This window comes from Mobula birostris, chromosome 9 (genome assembly GCF_030028105.1).
Source record: "Mobula birostris isolate sMobBir1 chromosome 9, sMobBir1.hap1, whole genome shotgun sequence".
NCBI lineage: Eukaryota > Metazoa > Chordata > Chondrichthyes > Myliobatiformes > Myliobatidae > Mobula > Mobula birostris.
Window position 1 is genome coordinate 37948579 of NC_092378.1, and position 19510 is coordinate 37968088.

At 36.0% G+C, this 19510-nt stretch overlaps 1 protein-coding gene across 2 annotated transcripts in view; it reads left to right on the top strand.

Annotated features, from left to right (window-relative positions):
- The window catches only part of efcab6 (EF-hand calcium binding domain 6), a 109516-nt gene that overhangs the window by 65754 nt on the left and 24252 nt on the right, over positions 1-19510 (top strand). For both annotated transcript variants that reach the window (XM_072267851.1, XM_072267849.1), the window contains 4 exons: positions 34-152; positions 2474-2698; positions 4806-4961; positions 16762-16960. In XM_072267851.1, the coding sequence (XP_072123952.1) occupies positions 34-152; positions 2474-2698; positions 4806-4961; positions 16762-16960 (699 nt within the window). The remainder of the gene's footprint in view (positions 1-33; positions 153-2473; positions 2699-4805; positions 4962-16761; positions 16961-19510) is intronic.

The following is a 19510-nucleotide window of genomic DNA, read 5'->3' on the forward strand; positions in this document are numbered from 1 at the left end:
TAAACTGAGAATAATAATATTTATATTTTCTAGGCCTTTAATCAGATTGATTCTGAAGGTAACCTTATTGTGCAAAAGAAGGATATAAAGGAGCTTTTATGCCGGCCCTGTATGCCAATTTCACCCAAGCAATTTGAAACATTTTGGTCCTGGTAATGACATTTCATTCTTCTTCATCACCTCTTGTCTTCTGAAGTTGATTCATGTCTTAACTAGAGTTGTGATAGAATGATATCCTAATCAAATGGTCATTCATTATATCTAAGCTTAGAGACAGTATGTATGTTAATTAACTGTGGAAGAACTCAAAACCTTCCTTAATATTTCCTTCACTTACAATTGACTTCCATGAGCTTTTATCTAGTGTTGTAAGATATCATAAGAAGAATTTTTGATAATCATCTTTTTCCTGCTCTGTTTCCCCGTCCCCTTCTTAATAGGCCATGATTTCAATTCAAACAAGTCAATTGCAGGATGAAAATTAGCATACACCACAGATTACATTTCAGACTTTCTTCGGCTTGATGATATCATTATACATTTGATAATCAATCATCAACTAATTAGTTAAAGTAATATTTTAAATATCTTAAATTACTGTATATTTGAATCATGGAATTTAGATTTTCTTCCCCATGAATGTTTGCACCTGTGTTTTTATGGATTAGAATTCCCTTTTACCACTAATTTTTCTCATCTTCATTTCATGCTATTCTTTAAAAGCACTCCTTAAAGCTTACATTCTAATCAGAAGGCATGAGAAGAGTATTCCCTTTTTATATATCCCAAGTTCTGTTCCTGTGGACTATCTTGAAATGTTTCGTTTATATTAAAAATGTTATGCAATTGGTCAATTCTTGTTAAATTTAATGTAGATGGAAGTTACATTTTTTGTTGAATTATTAATTAAGAACATTTGAAAGTGAATTTACATGAAGCAGCAAATGAATTAAACAGCATAATTGCATTATAAATTAAAAATAAAATCGGATTTAAAACAGTATTATTTCAGATATGCCGTGTCAATATTAAGTACCTTAAGATGACGTGTTGCATGAGTAACTACAGAAAAGGAGAGTAAAAGTTTCTCCATCTCTGAAATATTTAGTTCTAATTTCAAGGCAGTAGTTTTGCCTCAAAATTCTTACACAAAAGATTGGGTACCAATCAAAATGTAATTAGCAAAAGTTCTGCCTAATTCTTTCCTCAGATACCCTCAAAAGGTAGTTAATATGTGCATGCTCAAAATTACACTTATAAAACTATCTACCAAAACAGAAAATTAGTGAAGACTGTTCTTGCATCAAAATTCATTTAAAAAATTATTATGTTTGATTATCTTAAAATACTGTTTGTTATTTCTTCAGACTAATCCTTAAGTTGTAAGTAGAAATTTAATATGGGAAAATCGAAATAAGAATATAAAATCTGCTTGTATGAGTTCAGAAAGTGTACAACAGTATTTCATTTTTGGTAGCTCACAGTTACTTACATTCCCTTCCCCAGAAACTGTGTTGCATTGAGGCTGAAATTTTGTCACAATGATGAGTTCATTAAATGAGTTTGATTCACAATTTATCCATTCCTCTAACAGCTTTAAAAGTGAATCTGGGCCAACACACTTTAAAAGCTTTGCCAAAGTATTCCTACACTCATTTGTGTTGCTGACTAAGTTATTGTACTACAATATAAATAAATTGACAAAATGCAAACCAAAACTGATTTATGTGCCATAATATTGGCCAAAAGGAAATGCTAACTTGCTGCTGGAAAAAAATTGAATATTTAGGGAGTGCAGCTGGTCTCTTGCCTATGCAGTGCACGTTCAGCAAAAGATCCAAAAGAAGTGGTAAAATGAGATGAGGCATTCTTCTTGCCATCAATGTTATAAAACCAAAAGAGAGAATTTCTCTGGATATTCATCCTCAAAGTTTCATCCTTCAGATCAAGTAGCCATGCCTATCTCCTGTTCTACAGAACAATTTAGGTACCTGTCTTTCACTAGTGAATCACAGAGCACAACAGACTAGTGGAAAATGAGGACAGTTAACAGCTGTGGCTCACTTGGCCGAATTTAGGCCTTATTGCAGACCCTTGATATTAAAATATGATGCAGTTTGCTACATCAGTAGACATACTACCTTTCCAGCAATAAAAGGGTTCTTTCTAATCTCAGTTGGATGTAATAGTGCAACCACCATACTTTGGGTAGAGGATTAATCCATAATGTGCTTACTGATAATTATCACTCAATCAGCATCACTGAAACAGATAACCTGGTCTTTATTGATTTTTGAGGAAGCTTAGCTTGTTTAACCATATGTCATATATTGCAGCAGTGACTAAATGTCAAATACCACATTGACGATATCCTGAAGGAAAGAAAAACACTGCATAGATGTTTTTCTTCTACTCTTTTCCTTTATTCCTATCGACATTAATTTCCCTTTCCATTTATTTTATTGTCCTGCAGGTATGATCCTGATAATAAAGGTTTTGTGACTTACTTTGAGTTCCTGCAGAAGCTCAGGAGCAGGTTTGGATCACAAATCCAGTCAGACAGAAAACAAATTGTTCCAGAGACCAAAGACAACTTAAAGGACAGATCTGAGCAACACCAGGTCTATGCAGATAGCATCCAAAAACAGAGACTTCAGACAGGCAAATTTAATATCAAAGAATTACAAAAACAGCTCAAGTAAGTAGAATAGTGCACATTTTCAACTGTTCTTATTAAAGCAGTTAGTGAGTTACAAAAGAAATTTAACATTTGGTTATGGTATAAGATTTCTCAATGAACTTAGTTAAAAAATGCCTATCATTGGCACTATGGAAATATCATACTCAAAGAGAAGGGATTATTTAGTAATGCCACGTTGTCAAAGAAAGGCTGCACATAGTTGAGAGGGGGAGCAAATTAAAAATTGGAGTCATGGTGTTGCAGCCTATCTCTATTTTATTCTCTTTGGATATGGCTGATTGATGGTATTACCTAATTATGCTGGGTGATTAGGTGTACAGGATAGCTTGTAGAGATTTCCATTTGCTGTTTTTCAGATAAAATGAAACATTAGTGGAGTACTTAGTAAACAGATACGCGTGTAAATACTAGGATCCACCTGGGACTTATTCATAACACTTCTGTTGAAGAGAATGTTCAATACCTTGCTGCAACAAAGGGTAATAGTCTGACAGGGTAGGAATGAGAAGTGGGGAAAATATTAATTGGAAAGAAACCGAAGGGGGCAAATGAAAGAAACTAGTATTTCCCTTACAAACACTATTCGGGTTTTCTGTTTAGTCAGTTGAAAACAAGTTTTAGAGCATCTTTTTCCAAAGATCAATTGCAATAATTGGTAATTAAAATGGAGAATTTTTACGTAATATCTGAGGTTGTGTCCAATATAACTCTTGAAATACAGTGGGTTTATGTTTTAAACGTTCATGTTAAATTCAGGATGTGTAGCCTATAAATTCACAGGAATTGTCCGTAATTCAATGAGAGTTCAAATCATCAGCTTTCTATTTGTGCTGTATGTCAATGGTGGTTTGAAAACTTATTTTTCATTCATGAAATTTAGGTATTAGCAAGCTCAGTATTTATGATCTCTCCACATTATCTTCAATTGTCTTCAAAAATTCTTAGATGCTTATGCCACAGAAGGAAGCCATTCGCCCTTTTAAGAAAGAGCTTTTCAGTACTAAGTCTATAGCTTTGTCGATTACAACACACCATGCTTTTTCAAATACTTCCTAAATAAGTAATGGGTTACTAACCCACACCGATCCCATTATTCATGCATTCTTTGTGCACTACCACCAGGTTTCTCTGAGCGGGTACTGTTCCCTCTCTAAGTGTGTAGCCTCATGTTTGTGTGGAATTGAATTTCATTTGACACATTTGCCTTTACCTGATCTAACAATTGTACAGAGTTTTGGTGAGGGCACATCTCGAGATTTCATCTCTATTTCTAACAAAATATTATACTCACCTTGGAGATGCAGAAGACTGACATTGTCTGATTGAATCATTGTGCTTGTGGAATGAGGAGAAATTGACTAAGTTTGACTGAAGCACACTGGAATTTGGGATAAACACTGTGAAGCTTTTTTCCTTTGGCTGGAGAGTTAACTGGGGGTAACATAGTTGCTGAATATGACTGGTTATTTAGAATGGAGATGGGAAGAACTTCCTTTACTCTGAGAGCTGAATTTTCTACAGTGGATATTTAATTGTTGAGGTGATTATTGGATTACAGGCCTCTAAAGGAATTAAATGTTTTGTAGTTCAAATGGGAATTGAGACTTGGCTATGCCCTTAACTCCAAAGTTCAGGATGTTAGGTGGTCAATTCCTGTTTCTGCTTTATATATTCTTCACATCAAAAATATGTTCAACTGGTTCTAGGGTTGCAAATAATGTTGGTTCATTTCCTTCGCAAAGGGTATTTATAATTTAATGGACTTGAGATAATCATATTGGTATTTGTATTTCAATGGTAATTTATTGATTTAAATTCCCAACCAGTCATGATAATTAAGCATTTATTTGAATATGTGTTATCAGACCAGTGTTCAAACCTTTAGACTTCTGGTCCACCACCAAAACTACAATGCTATCATCCTGCTAAAATGTCTTGTGACAAAAATATGTATGAAAACATTTGCTGTCATCCAATAAGAGGAAGCTTTATGAATCACAACTGATAGAGGTAGCAAGTGCTTTACTGCTGACAAAAATAATAGTATGGAGCTTGGTTGTAATATATTAACCACCTATTTTTTTTTGTTCTTTTGACTTCCAAGAGCTATGTTCAGGGATCACCACAAGGGTTTTAATGAAACCTTTTCTAAACTAGACAAGTGTAATGATGGCTGTATAACGATAAGTGATTTCCAGAGTGTACTGAAGGATCATAACTACCAACTGGGACAAGAACAACTCAAACAACTCTTGGTCAGGTATGAGCATAAAATGAATGTCACACGACTTTTGTACAAGGCGTACCTACATCAAATTGTGTTGATTAATTTGGAGAAGTTATTTAGAAAGACAGTCTTCACAAATATTTCATTATTGGAAACATTAGTTTGAAGTTGAAACCAGTTTCCTGAAGGTTCAAAGGTTCATTTATTATCAAAGTATACAACTCTGAAATTCTTCTGCTCCGGGTAGCCATGAACCCAAGAAAGAAAAGAAAGGCAGCGCAATCATCAACCCCAAATCCCTCCTTCCACACAAAAAAAGGAACAAAAATGGTACAGGCACATCGATCCCAAAAATCCCTCCTCCTGCACAAAAAAAAAGAACAAAAATGGACCAGGCACATGAACCCTCAAATCTCCCAGCCCGCACAAAGAAAATGAATAAAAACAGAACAGGTACATCAACCCCCAAATCCCTCCTTCCGCACAAAAAAATGAACAAAAACAGAGCGGGCACATCAACCCCCAAATCCCTCCTCCTGCAGAAAAACACGAACAAAAACAGAGCGGGCACATCAACCCCAAATCCCTCCTTCCGCACAAAAAAATGAACAAAAACAGAGCGGGCACATCAATCCCCAAATTCCTCCTCCTGCAGAAAAAAACCAAACAAAAACAGAACAAGCACATCAATCCCCAAATCCCTTCTCCTACACAAAAAAAAGCAAAAACGGAACAGGCAAATTGACCCCAAAGAACAAGAAAGACTGGGCGAGAAACGCTGAATATAAAAAAATTATTAGATTGAAGGTGGCCTTAATAGTAACTAATGGAATTGTACTAAAATGTGAGAACCTTAACCAACTTATGCATCTGTTCCCTATATTATTTTGTAATGAATGAACGTTTGTTTCAGTATACACAGCAGCAAACATATGTTTTCTTTTGTCTTGCTCATCTAAACACTTTTCATCAGTTGCTCAGTTCTTAAAGATGCTGTCAGTAATTCATGGTTCTTATTTCAGTTTGTAAATTGTGGATCATCTTTATACCACTGATTCTTAAGACTTTGCAAAAACATGTCCCACTAAGAAAAGTGCTAATTCCGTTGAAAATGAATAACATTTTCTTATTTAAAATAATCAGGGTTGATCATCTGAGGGTCTTTTGCACAAATGAAACATTTTTTCATATGTTTGTTTTTAATTTTATAAATTATATTATTCTATGATAGCCCAGTACCCACAAAATCAGTTGTCCTCAGACAAGAGATTATCATTTCAATTTGTTTAAAAAAGTGTGAAAAAAATCATTTAAAATGTATTATATATGTGCCAAATGAAAGAGTAGTGTGAAAAACCTCTTTAAAACTAAAATCAGTGAATTTTCAACAATATTTACTCTTATTTTGTGGTTGCTCAAAATGTGTCCCAAGTTTTTGTCAACATCATCAGATATTTATAAAAAAAGCAATAAAATCAGGCAACCACATGGTCAACTATATTCCTGAGGACCCCCTTTCCACCCTCCACATCTGCTAAATGCAACAAGGTCAAACAAGCTCCTGTAAGTTTGCTATTTTTTCAATAATTTTTACATATTGATATTGCTACTGTCACAACCATGACGTGTCAACATTGCCTCTTTTGTATAGGAAGAATTATTTTAAATTATGACAATAATTTGTGCATTTTAAGTTGAGGCCAGAGGCAGCTAGCAACAGAGGGAAAACAAGATGGCTCCTGTATACAGCTCATGCAGGTCATGTAAAAAAGTGTGCTTTTGTCAACACCGTCAGGTTTTCTGTCTGACGGTGGTGACACATAGTTTGATGGTGTTGACAAAAATCCAAATCATCCTCAATGGAGGCTAGAATATAATTTATGATCACAATAAATAGTAATATGGCTTGTAATGTTTCATTAACCTCTTTATTTATAATAGACATAATTTCCCCTTTATTTCTTCCACGTACAGGCCTACAATATTTCCTTACTGTATGTATCCCCAGTGACTAAAACCATAAATGAATTTAGTTGCACTATTTCATAATCATTTTATAAAATTTCACCAAATTAAACATAATTAAATTCATAGTAATTTTGCACAATTTCATAGTAATTCCATTAAATTCTGACCCTTTTATGTATTTTAGGAAGTTACAGCTAGGCAGCAGTTATCAGTGGATGAGCAAAGGAGAAGAAACAGGGAATACCAAGAAAAGCGGAGAGACAAAATATATAGTGAGCCAGAGTTAAAGGAGGAATACCTGAGAAAGGAAAAGCAAAGATGGAGGAAGAGAGTAGAGGATGGGAAGATAAAAACGATCAGTGATTTGAATGAAAGGGAAAAGAGGAGTAAGAGAAAGGTGTGGAAATGTAGACAGCAAGAGTCAAGAGAGCGTAAGGGAAAGGGCCCAGAACCCCCAGAAACTCTGCCAGATAGTCCATTGGATCCGCCTATACAAGAGCCAGCTCGCAGTAGGCAGTCTATAGCAGGGGAAAGGAAAAGAAAGATAACAAGAGCAAGGTACTTGAGAGAGATGAAAGCTTTGAAAAGTAAACTTCATAGTTCTGAATCTTCTAAGGATAACACTGTAATGAACAATTTTTTAGATCAACTAAATATTCCTACAATTTCTGCCGACAACAGAAAGCTGTTGGAACAACCTATTTGTTTTGAGGAAATTGTTGAGGCTCACTACATTTGAGGAAAGCTCCGGGTCCAGATGGATTTTCTGGAGAATTTTACAAGACCTTTTCCTCACTGCTTATACCTCATTTATGTTCAGTTTTTTTTGGATTCACTTAAGTTGGGCAGACTCCCTTAGTGTTTTTATGAGGCTTCCATTTTGCTTATTCTTAAAAAGAATCAGGATCCAACTGAATGCTCTTCTTATAGACCAATCTCTTTACTTAATGTTGATACTAAGATCCTACCTAAGGTTTTGGCCCATGGGATTGAAAATATTTTATCATCTGTCATTTCTGATAATCAGACTGGATTTATTAAAAATTGAGATTCTCACTTTAATATTCGTCAGTTATTAAATGTTATTTATCCTCCTTCTAACATGATATCGGAATATGTGGTATCCCTAGATGCTGAGAAAGCTTTCGACAGAGTTGAATGGAATTATTTATTTAAAACTTTAGAAAAATTCAATTTTGGACCCGTTTTCATTCAATGGATTAAATTACATTATTCAGCTCCTTCCGCTAGGGTTATCACCAATTCTCATAATTCCAAACCATTTAAGCTTCATCGTGGCGCTAGACAAGGTTGACCGTTGAGCCATTTGCTTTTCGATCTGGCCCTAGAACCCTTAGCCATTGCCTTTCGAGAATCTAATGATATCACCGGTATTTGAAGGAGAGACACTATTCATAAAGTCTCGCTGTACGCTGATGATCTGCTGCTATTTCTGTCTAATGTTGAGACTTCATTACCCCATGTGCTTTCTTTACTCTCCTCTTTTAGCCAGCTCTCAGATTATAAATTAAACCTACATAAAAGTGAACTTTTCCCTTTGAACAATTTGATACCAACAAATTCTAACCTTCCTTTAAAAATTATAAGAAACCAATTTACGTACTTAGATGTAACAACCACTAAAAACTATGTGTCTATTTAAAGAAAATTTTCTTACCCTATTGAATCACGTAAAAAGGATACTATTAAATTGGTCACCTCTTTCGTTATTGCTGTTTGTTCGAATTAACTCTATCAAAATGAATATATTACCTAAATTTATATACCTTTTTCAGGCATTGCCGGTTTTTATTCCTAAATCTTTTTTTGATTCTCTTGACTCTATTATATCTTATATATTTAAGAATAAGCATTCTAGATTAAATAAAATTCATCTTCAGAAAGATAAAAAGAATGGAGGATTAGTCTTACCAAACTTTAGATTTTATTATTGGGCAGTTAATATAAGAAATCTTACATTCTGGTTATATTACATAAATTGTGAGGATTGTGCAATGTGGGTTGCTTTAGAAGCTAACTCTGTTAATAAATTTTCTATTATTTCTCTTCTTGGATCCTCACTCTCTTTGTCTCTGAGTAAGTTAACTGATAATCTGGTAGTTAAACACACTATGAGAATTTGGATACAATTCCAAAAATACTTTGGCTTATTGAGATTTTCTCTTTCGAGTCCCATTTTTTCTAATTTTTTTTAAACCCTCTATGATTGATGTGGCTTTTAAAGAATGGGATAGATTAGGTATTAAATGCTTTCAGGACTTATTTGTAGAGGAAAGTCTCTTTTCATTTGAACAACTGTCAACTAAATATAGTTTACCCAAAACTCATTTTTTTCGATACCTACAAATAAGTTTTTTTTATGGTCTCAAGTAAGTACATTCCCTAAAAGTCCTGATAAGAATCTACTAGATGTAATTTTTAATTTGAAACCTTTTTATAATAGATCTATATCTAATATTTATAATATTGTTGCTGGGAATGAGAAGTGTTCCTTTAGATAAAACTAAAAATCTTTGGGAACAAGATTTACAGACTTCAATTTCTGAGGAAACTTGGATCAAATTTTTAAATTGGTTAACACTTCATCATTACATGCCCACCACACTCTCCTACAATTTAAAGTGGTCCATAGGGCCCATATGACCAAGGATAAGTTGTCTCATTTTTATTTAGATATATCTCCATATTGTGATAGATATAATAATGGAGAAGCTTCACTCATTCACATGTTTTGGACATGTCCGAGTCTTGGAAAATATTGGAAAGAAGTATTTCAAACTTTCTCGATACTTTCTAAAGTAAACTTTAAGCCTAATCCTTCGACTGCTTTATTTGGTATTGTTGGAGGAAAGGATATTATTTTGGAGCCATCTGACTTTGCACATTTTGGCTTTTATGTCTCTTATGGCCAGAAGGACGCTTTTGCTTAAATGGAAAGATATGGCCCCTCCTATTCACGCCCAATGGTTATGTGATGTGATGTCGTGTTTAAATTTAGAGAAGATTCAATGCTCAATCTCTGAATCTAGTCAAGACCTTCAAACATTGTGGGGTCCTCTTCTGAATAATTTTCAAAACCTTTGATTTGTTGTTAAAGCACAGATGATGACTAATAATTTTTTATTTCCTTTTTTTCTTTACTAGTCAGCTTCGGTCTTGGTAGTGGGTTAGATTTTTTTAATATAATAAAATTACTATATTTCAATGCTACGAATTAATTAACCTGTATGAATATAGGGTAAGGAGTCTTTATATGTGATTTAGTATAATATATTGATATATTTTTTTCCTGTTCTCTGTATCCTTATATGTAAATTAATAAAAATATTGGAAAAGAAAAATAAACTTCAAGAGATAATAAAAGATAGGAACAAACTGAAAAAGCGTTGGCGACGAGAGCAAACTAGAAATAAAAAAAAAACACAATAATCACCAAGAGAAAAAACAGAGCAGGTGCTACAGGGAAGCAAAATCTTCCATGAGATGGTTGGGAGAATCCTCTGCAGTACTCAGCTCTATCATATTGCTGAAGGTGACATGCAGACATATGATGCACTCCTTTTTCAACCACTAAAACCTGTACCAGCAACAAGGAAAATCCAGCAGGTCGTAAGTTACAGAAACAGCATCCATTGCAGATCATTATCATGCTTCTGCAGTGAGCCACAGATGTGCCGGTGTTTTAGCCCAACAACATTGCAGTTGACTGAAAATACACATGCAAGGGTACAGGCTGAGGAGAATGATGGCTCTACCATAATGGGAAAGAACAGAGGGCCTTTGGCAATGCTGATGGAGGAAATGGAGCAGGAACCCCAGAGTGATCCTGACAGGACTATGACAGATATATCTGCTGGTGTCATTAATTGTGGAGATTGGCTTGCAGTCATTTATGACCAAAATTGGTGGTTAGCAAAGGTTGTCACTGTGGATGCTCATCATCAAGATGTTCAAGTGGAGTTTTTCCACCCTCATGGGCCCAACACACGCTTCCATCCAAAACCAGGTGGAAAGGATATGTGCTTCGTACCAGTTGAAGATATTCTGGTCAGACTGATGGAGCCATCATCACCGGGTTGTGCAAGCAGGACGAGGGAGATCTACCACCTGTCTGCTGAAGTCATGGACTTCTTAGAGGAGGAACATATTAATCGTCTACTTCCTGATAAAGCTGACTGAACATTTTTGAAGATTTTCAAGCCCAGAAATGGATGGAATTTTTTTTAGTTCCTGGTGTGTTTTCTGATGTTTATGCTTAAACATTGCAGTTGTACTGTAGTTTTTATTTTGCTGTTTACCGTTGTTGTTAATATTTACAGAAGGATAAAATGTACATGACAAATTGTTACTTGTTGTACCAAATTGTTAAATAAAGTTGTTAAGTAAGGAAGCATTGACTTGAGTGGTGAAAAAGTTGGAATTGTTTGTTGTAATTAGGCCACTGCCACCATCGTCAGAACTCAGTCACCACCGTCAGATGGAACTTTCTTTGTTTTCAATTAATATACTTACAATCTGTTCCTCTAAAACAGCTGACTTATTAAAGTAATTGTCTCTTTAAAATTAAAAATGTTTATGTCCAAAATTGTTATTTTGTATATTTAATGCTAATGATAAAAGTTGCATGATGTAAGAGTTTTTAAAAGGAGTACACGTGAAATAGTATAAAAGATGAACAAAAGTGAATATTCAACATTTAACAGCATATACGTGTATCAGTGCTGTAGACACAGTGAATCAAAAGCTCTAAATCTATATAAGACTAAATAAATAGGAATAATTAGCTTTTTATTGTGTCTGACTGTGTTGACAAAAACTAAGTAATGACAGGAAGAACACATATTTTATGAAAAAATTAAAAAATCAGGAGGCTGCACTGAAATATTACTTGATTGCTGAGACCTTGTTCTATAAACATATAAGTTTAGATTTCTTAACATTTAAAGTTTTTTCTTTTCAAAATTAAAACCTGTTTTATCCAAATTCTAAAGAATCAGTGATACTTCAAAATTATGTTAATATATCACATACCTAACGCTGGAGGTACTCAGCAGGTCAGGCAGTATTTATGGAGAGGAATAAACAGTTGACATTTTGAAACTTTGTTCCACTCGATAAATGCTGCCCGAGTGCCTCCAGGGTTTTGTTTGTGTTACTCCAGATTTCCAGCATATACAGTATCTCTTGTGTTTATGTTGATGCATGTTGACTTTAAAAAGTATTTGGAAATCATATAAGCAGGGAAGGTTTCTAGTCTGTCCATGCTTTAGCTAAAATGGACAGTTATAAAATATTTTCATGCCCATTTTTTGACAGCCAAGTTTAAATTTTTCAAGTATATATTATCTAAATCAATAGTGCACTTCATTTTATTTTGCTGGGAAGAGACAGATGGAGGATGGAGGCATATTTAACATCCAAGCTACTTTTAGGAGAGCAACACACATCAAAGTTGCTGGTGAACGCAGCAGGCCAGGCAGCATCTCTAGGAAGAGGTACAGTCGACGTTTCAGGCCCAAACCCTTCGAAGGGTCTTGGCCGGAAACGTCGACTGTACCTCTTCCTAGAGATGCTGCCTGGCCTGCTGCGTTCACCAGCAACTTTGATGTATGTTGCTTGAATTTCCAGCATCTGCAGAATTCCTGTTGTCTACTTTTAGGAGACTTGTTTTATCTTAATTGTATGTAACTAGGTGTCAATATACTTAATTGTATGTAACCAGGTGTTGATATACTTGTAATTGTTCCATTCAGTGCCTCCATGTTGCTGCATTTAATACTGCTCTGCTACCTCTTCATTGCTATTGTCTCAGTCTCACTGCTTCAGACAATGGCCCATCACTTCACTCATTGCACCTATACTGGTCCACTTCCAGCTCTCCAGAAATGTGCCCACTTGTATTATGCACTAATAGAAAATTAATAAAAGTGCTGGAATCTGAACCAAGAGCAGAATTGCTGGAAGTACTCAGCAAATTGAGTAGCATTTATGGAAGGAGAAAGCAGTTAATGTTTCAATTTGAAGTCCTTCCACTATTCTGATGAAGGGTCTTCAATCTGAAATGTTAACTGGTTACTCTTTACACAGATGCTGCTTAACTAACTGAATGCCCCAAGTATTTTATTTTGTTGGAAGATTAGGGCACATGGAAACTTCATAGATTGGCTTGGCCATAGAAGACAGAGGGAAGTGTTGAGAGGTGGTATTCTGGCTGGAGATTGGTGACCAATGGTGTTCCACAGGGATCAGTGCTGGGACTTGTGTTGTTTATGATATATAATCAGAATCAGACATTATCACTGATGTATATGGCATGTAGATTCTTTTGCTGCAGCTGTACAGTGCAAAGAAATAAAATTACTGGAAATTACAAAATAAATAAAATAAAGATAAGTGTAATATAATTATTTAGATGAAAATGTACTTTGGCTGATTAATGGCTTCGCAAACAACACAACAAATAACATTGTTGTGGATAGTGAGGGAAGTTGTCAAATGGTTCAGCAGGATATAGACTAGTTGGAAGTAGGACAATTGGAGTTTAATACATACAACTGTGTGGTGATGCACTTTGGGAAATAAAATTTAACAGGCAAGTATATAGTAAATGGCAGGATGCTGAGAAGCGTTAGTGTACAGAGCGATATTTGCGTACAAATCCATAACCCCTTGAAAGTGGCAACACAAGTAGATTGGATGATAAAGAATGTGTATGGCATATTTAGCTTCATCAGTCGGTGTGTTGAGTATAAAAGTCAAGTCATGCTGCAGCTGTACAAAACATTGGTCTAGCCATGTAGAGAATTTTGAGAGGGGATGAGTTTATAGGAGATTTACATTGTGATTTTTTTTCTTGGAACAGGTGCTTGGAACATGCTATTGGGGAAAATGGTGGAAGCAGACATGATAGCGGTTTTTAAAGGGTATTTAGACAGGCAGGGAGTAGAGGGATATAGACTACGTGCAGTTTAAATTGACATCAATGTCAACACAAACTCTGTGCTGTACTGTACTATGTTCTAGTTTATTCAGTAACTAGTATGTACTCTGAGTGCATATGTCACTGATAAAAACTTAAAAGTCTCTACCTATCAGTACAGTGCCCAGTTATTGTTATAGATTTGTCTCCACCAGTATAAGACAGCTTTGTTTAGAACTGAGATTTTTCTTAGATCTTAATATTGATTCTGTCATGGTCTCTTGAATTCTCATCACTGAGTTCTCATCCCAGGCCTAGCAAAAGGTGGATCTTAATACTTACTTTCAAGTGGGACTCAAGGCCTTGTGTTGGGAGAGCCTCAAAGTCTGGCCCTTGCTCTGATGGGATTTGGAATCCAAGTTTGGCATTAGGCAGGGCAGCTGGGACAGAGAATGTGGGCGGGATGCAGCCCAGAGGCTGGAGTTACCCACCAAGATCAAGATTGTTGTATTTAGTATGCCATTTTTTTTTTCAATTTGATCTGTTATTTTAGAACATAGCACATAGAACACTGCAACACAGTACAGGGTCTTCGGCCCACAGTGCTATGCCGACCCTACAATGCATTCCAAGATTAATCTAACCTTTCTCTCTTACATACCCTTCCAATTTTCTTTCATCCATGTGCCTATCTAAGAGTTCCTTAGATGTCCCAATAATGTATCTGCCTCTACCACCACCCTATGTTGTTTAAAAAAAAAACTTTCCTCTACCATCCTCCTTATAGATACTCCACCTCAACATTGTGCCCCCTTGTATTAGCTATTTCTGCTCTGAGAATAGTCTCTGACTATCCACTTGATCGATGCCTCTTATTATCTTGTACACCTCTATCATTACATTTCATCCTTCTTTGCTTCAAACCTAGCTCACTGAACCTATCCTCATAAGATATGATCTCTAATCCAGACAGCATCCTGGTAAATCTCCTCAGCACCACATCCTTCCTATAATAAGGCAACCAGAAATGGATATTTCAAGTGTACTCTAACAAGAGCTTTATAAAACTGCAACATAGAAATGTGGTTCTTGAACATAGGTCCTTGACTAATAAAGGTCAACACACCATATGCCGCCTTAAACTCCCTATCAACTTGTGAGGTAACTTTGAGGGATCTATGCATGTGGATCCTAAGATCCCTTAGTGAATCACTTCACACTTTTCCCTGAGTGAACTCCATCTGCTACTTCTCAGCCCAGCTCTGCATCTTGTCAAGTGTCCTGTTGTAACCTATGGCAATCTTCTACACTATCCACAACTCCACCAACCTTTGTGTCATCTGCAAACTTACTGGCCCACCGTTCCATTTGCTCATCCAAGTCACTTGTAAAAATCACAAAGAGCAGGGGTCCTAGAACATATCCCTGTGGAACACCACTGGTCACCGACCTCTAGGCAGAAAATCTACAATCTCCAGATGGAAAACCTTCATCTCCAACCACGCTGTGCCTTCTATGGACAAGCCAGATCTGAATACATACAGCCAGTTTCCCTGGATCCCATTTTACAAATACATTTTTTAACGACTTTCATCTGTTTTCTATACTAAAAAGAAATTATGTTTTATCACTTGGGATGGGTATTCTTCCTGTCCTTCAAGACCTGGAGCAAATAGATTTCCTTGTTCTTGCAGTACCTAAACCAGTTATATCCAAAGAGACACACTCACTAATGCAGGTTGGTCAAATTATTTTGATGAGCTTGACTCTTTAAAAAATACTATTATAGACAAGACATCAGCATCAAATAGCTGAAATCTTGATTTTTCAAAAGTGCTTCATTTTTTTTACCATGCATGAAGATGGAACCAAACAAATATTAGTACATGCTGTAAAATTGTTTTGGAAAACAGATTGATTGAAGGAGTATGATAGTATTTAACGATATGCAGTGAAAATGCATTTAATGTTGAATAAGCTCTTCTTGGGCTTCCAGCCAGGTACAGGTATTGATTATAACCGAAGTTTTGATGACCAACTCTGCCCAGAGCTGGTCATTGAAATGTCAGTTATAATTGTTATCTGTACCGGGTTGGAAGCCCAAGAACTGTTTATTTGTCATATATGCCAGGAAAGCACTTGATCTTTTGTGTATATTTAAAGTATTGAAAGTTCCCTTTATATAATTTTTAAAACTCCATTAATTTCAGAGAAATTTAAATGTATGTTAAATGTTTTTCAGTTTGTACTTTAATCACTCAAGAACTGAATGTAAAGTCAATGTTTTTATCAGAAGTACCGCAAAATCATGGTGTGTGACAGGATCATGTGTTTACTGAACATTAATCATGAATTGTGTTTAATATTGCAAGTCATAATATGGAATAGTGATGTAAACATAATGAAAATAATCAATGAAATAGGTACTTCATAATTAAAGACTGCTGCCTGCTAAACATTTAGAGATTTGACACGTAGTCTGGGAGCTGATGCTCAGCAAGTGGACCGATAGAGGCTTTTTCCCAGGGGTGAAATGGCTAGCACGAGAGGGCACAGTTTTAAGGTGCTTCGAAGTAGGTAAAGAGGGGATGTCAAGGGTAAGTTTTTTATGCAGAAGTTGGTGACTGCGTGGAATAGGGTCTTATAAGAGGCTCCTGGATCAGTACATAGAGCTTGGCAAAATAGAGGGCTATAGGTAACTTGAGGAAATTTCTAAAGTAAGTACATGTTCGGCACAGCTTTTTGGGCCAAAGGGCCTGTATTGTGCAGTAGGTTTTCTGTGTTTCTATGATATGTTCCAGTTAAATTTCTGGAAGTTTACTGAAATGGCAAAAAAGTGCTGAAATAGCACAGTACTCTTTTAAAAATTGTTCTATTACTCTTTTCCACTGTCTCAACTTTCATAATCCCATCACCCTGCCTCAGGTTGGAAATTCCACTGTATAACAACAAATTTTCATATTCTCATTTCTTGCGGGCCATTGAGGGTATTGAAGACAAGTCTTTAAAGTGTGGGTTGAAGCTTACATTTATTCCACGTGAAAACATTGAAGCCCCATCTCCAGAAAAAGTGATCACTAGACTAAAGGGAGTTGTCCTCAAATCCTATGGGGCATTGTTTAAGGTAAGTGTTTTTTTTAAATTATAAGAGTCAGGATAGATGTAATGTAAATAATATAGGGTTCAGATGGTTCAGTTGTGTACTTATATTTTAGTAATATTCGAGTAATTTTGTGTGTGTGTATGTGTGTATGTATATATATATATAAATTTGATTAAGTGTTCTTGTTGGTTTAAATAATTATTGATTATATGTAAAAGTAAGTGAATTGCATATGTCATCATGCTCCATGTAATACATGCTTAAAGTAAACGTGAAATTAGACCCACATTCTGCGACACCAGTAACTTCCTTTGAATTAATTTAATATTTTGATGTTAGAAAACATAACATTGGTTACGAGGTATTTTATAAGTGAACACAAGATGGCTTTTGACCTGTTGAAGTGCAATGTGATGTTCAAACTGAAAGGAAACATGGCGAGTAAAAAATGCAGCCCAGCACATACAGAGAAGGTTGAGTTATAAAAAAAAGCATTACAGCATATTTTCTTTGGAAAGGAAGACAGGATCATGTTTTTAAAACAAGAAGTCAGAAAATGGAAGAATTCACAGGTTCATGAAGTGTCAGTATCATAAAAAAAAAGGCAGAAATGGCTGGCTACATTGGAAAGGCTGACAAATTTGATTACACCACAGGTATACTGAGTTAATTCAATGATATTTTGAAGCACCTGAAATAGCCAATGAGAAACAAGTACAAATTTTGTTGAGTGCATTGGGTTTAAAGGCATACAGTTTGCTTCAAAATTTGACTGTTGCAACTTAACCATCCAAAATGAGCTTTGCTAATATTGTCAAAGTAATGCAGGAACATTTAGAATCGAAAGTCATTGTTGATTGCAGAATGCTTTATGTTTCATGAAAGTAATCAAAAAGAAGGGGAGTCCATTTCGGTGTATGTGGCTGAACTGGAGAGGTTGTCTGAGCATCAGCAGTTCAGTAATGGTCTTAATGATGCACTGAGAGGTCATTTAGTTTGTGGAAACTTACAATAAAGCATTCAGAAACGGCTCCTAACTGAAGCACAACTTGCATTTAATGGAACAGTTGAAATTACTGTTTCAATGAAAACCGCAAACAGCGATAGAATTGAGTTGCAGTCAGTGATGAAAGTCAGCGTGAACAAAATTGCAGCGTCTATATGGAGGCTTGCCTGGCCGAACAAATTGTGTTACCATTGTGGCAGGGGATCACATATACCAGACAAGTGCACTACTAAGGGTGAAACTTGCAGAAAACGCAACAAAGTAGGACACTTACAAAGAGCATGTTGGGCAGACAAAAATAAATTGAATTCTCAAGGAAGAGAAAAGGCTAAAAAATCACGTTGCCATTTCAAAAAGAGCACTAATCTGCATGCTGCTGATGGAAAAAATGATGAGAGTGACACTGGACCGAGACTTATAGTGTAAGAATTAACAACAGACAAGCAATATGGCTTATGCCAGAAGTGAATGGCAAATTAATTAAAATGGAATTAGACAATGGTTCAGCTGTTTCCGTCATTCCACAAAATTAGTTTGAATGGTATTTCAAAGAAACTGAAGCCTGCAAATAACCAACTAAGAACTTACACTGGAGAAAAGATAACTCCTGTGGGAATGACATTCCTGACAGTGTTAAACGACAACCAACAAGCCACATTGAGCTTGAAAGTGGTAAAAACAGGAGGACCAGCATTATGGGGACATTAGCATTAGCTGAGAGAGCTACAAGTTGATTGGAAATCCACTCACCATGTGCATGACACATCCCTTGCAATGAAGCCAACTAAAAGTGAACTGAGAAAGGTACTGGATGATGCTGCAACTGTCTCGATGATGTACATCTTGAACCATTGTCAAACAGACGACAAACAGGCATTGGTGCCAACTTCTGTGCCTCTGGTTCGAAAGCATATTAGACCAAGGAAAGACCATACTGCTCAGAGGAAGCATAAGTGTGACGAAAGCAGTGGCCTGACTACAACAGTTTTTGTAGGCAACATTTCTGAGAAAGCTTCTGATACGTTAATCGGGCAATTACTTGTGAAGTGTGGCTTGGTTTTAAGCTGGAAGAGAGTTAAAGCAGCTTCGGGAAAGTTGCAAGCATTCGGCTTTTGTGAGTATAAAGTACCAGAATCTACTCTGTGTGCATTAAGGTTATGGCATGAAATTTTAAGTGGGAGACAAAAACCTGCTTGTAAAAGTAGATGCAAAGACCAAATCCCAGCTGGATGAATGGAAGATCAAAAAGAAATGAGCTAATGGAAATACAAAAGCTCATTAGATGTGGATGAGGAAACCAAGAGGAGAGATCGGATCGCAAAGGGGGCAATAGAGGGATTAATAAGAGAATACTCCAGTAAACTACATACACCTTCCCAAGATCAAAATGCACAAACTAGAAGAAAAAGGAAAGAGAAGAAAGGTGTCCAGAGCTGTCAGAACCACGTCTAACAATCTCAGAACCAACCCCTACAACCACCACGAAGGGGGCCTCACAACCTGAGATTGTTACACACACATTTCACCTGCCAAGCAGAGTGATTCCCCCTTGTCAGGAAAGACAT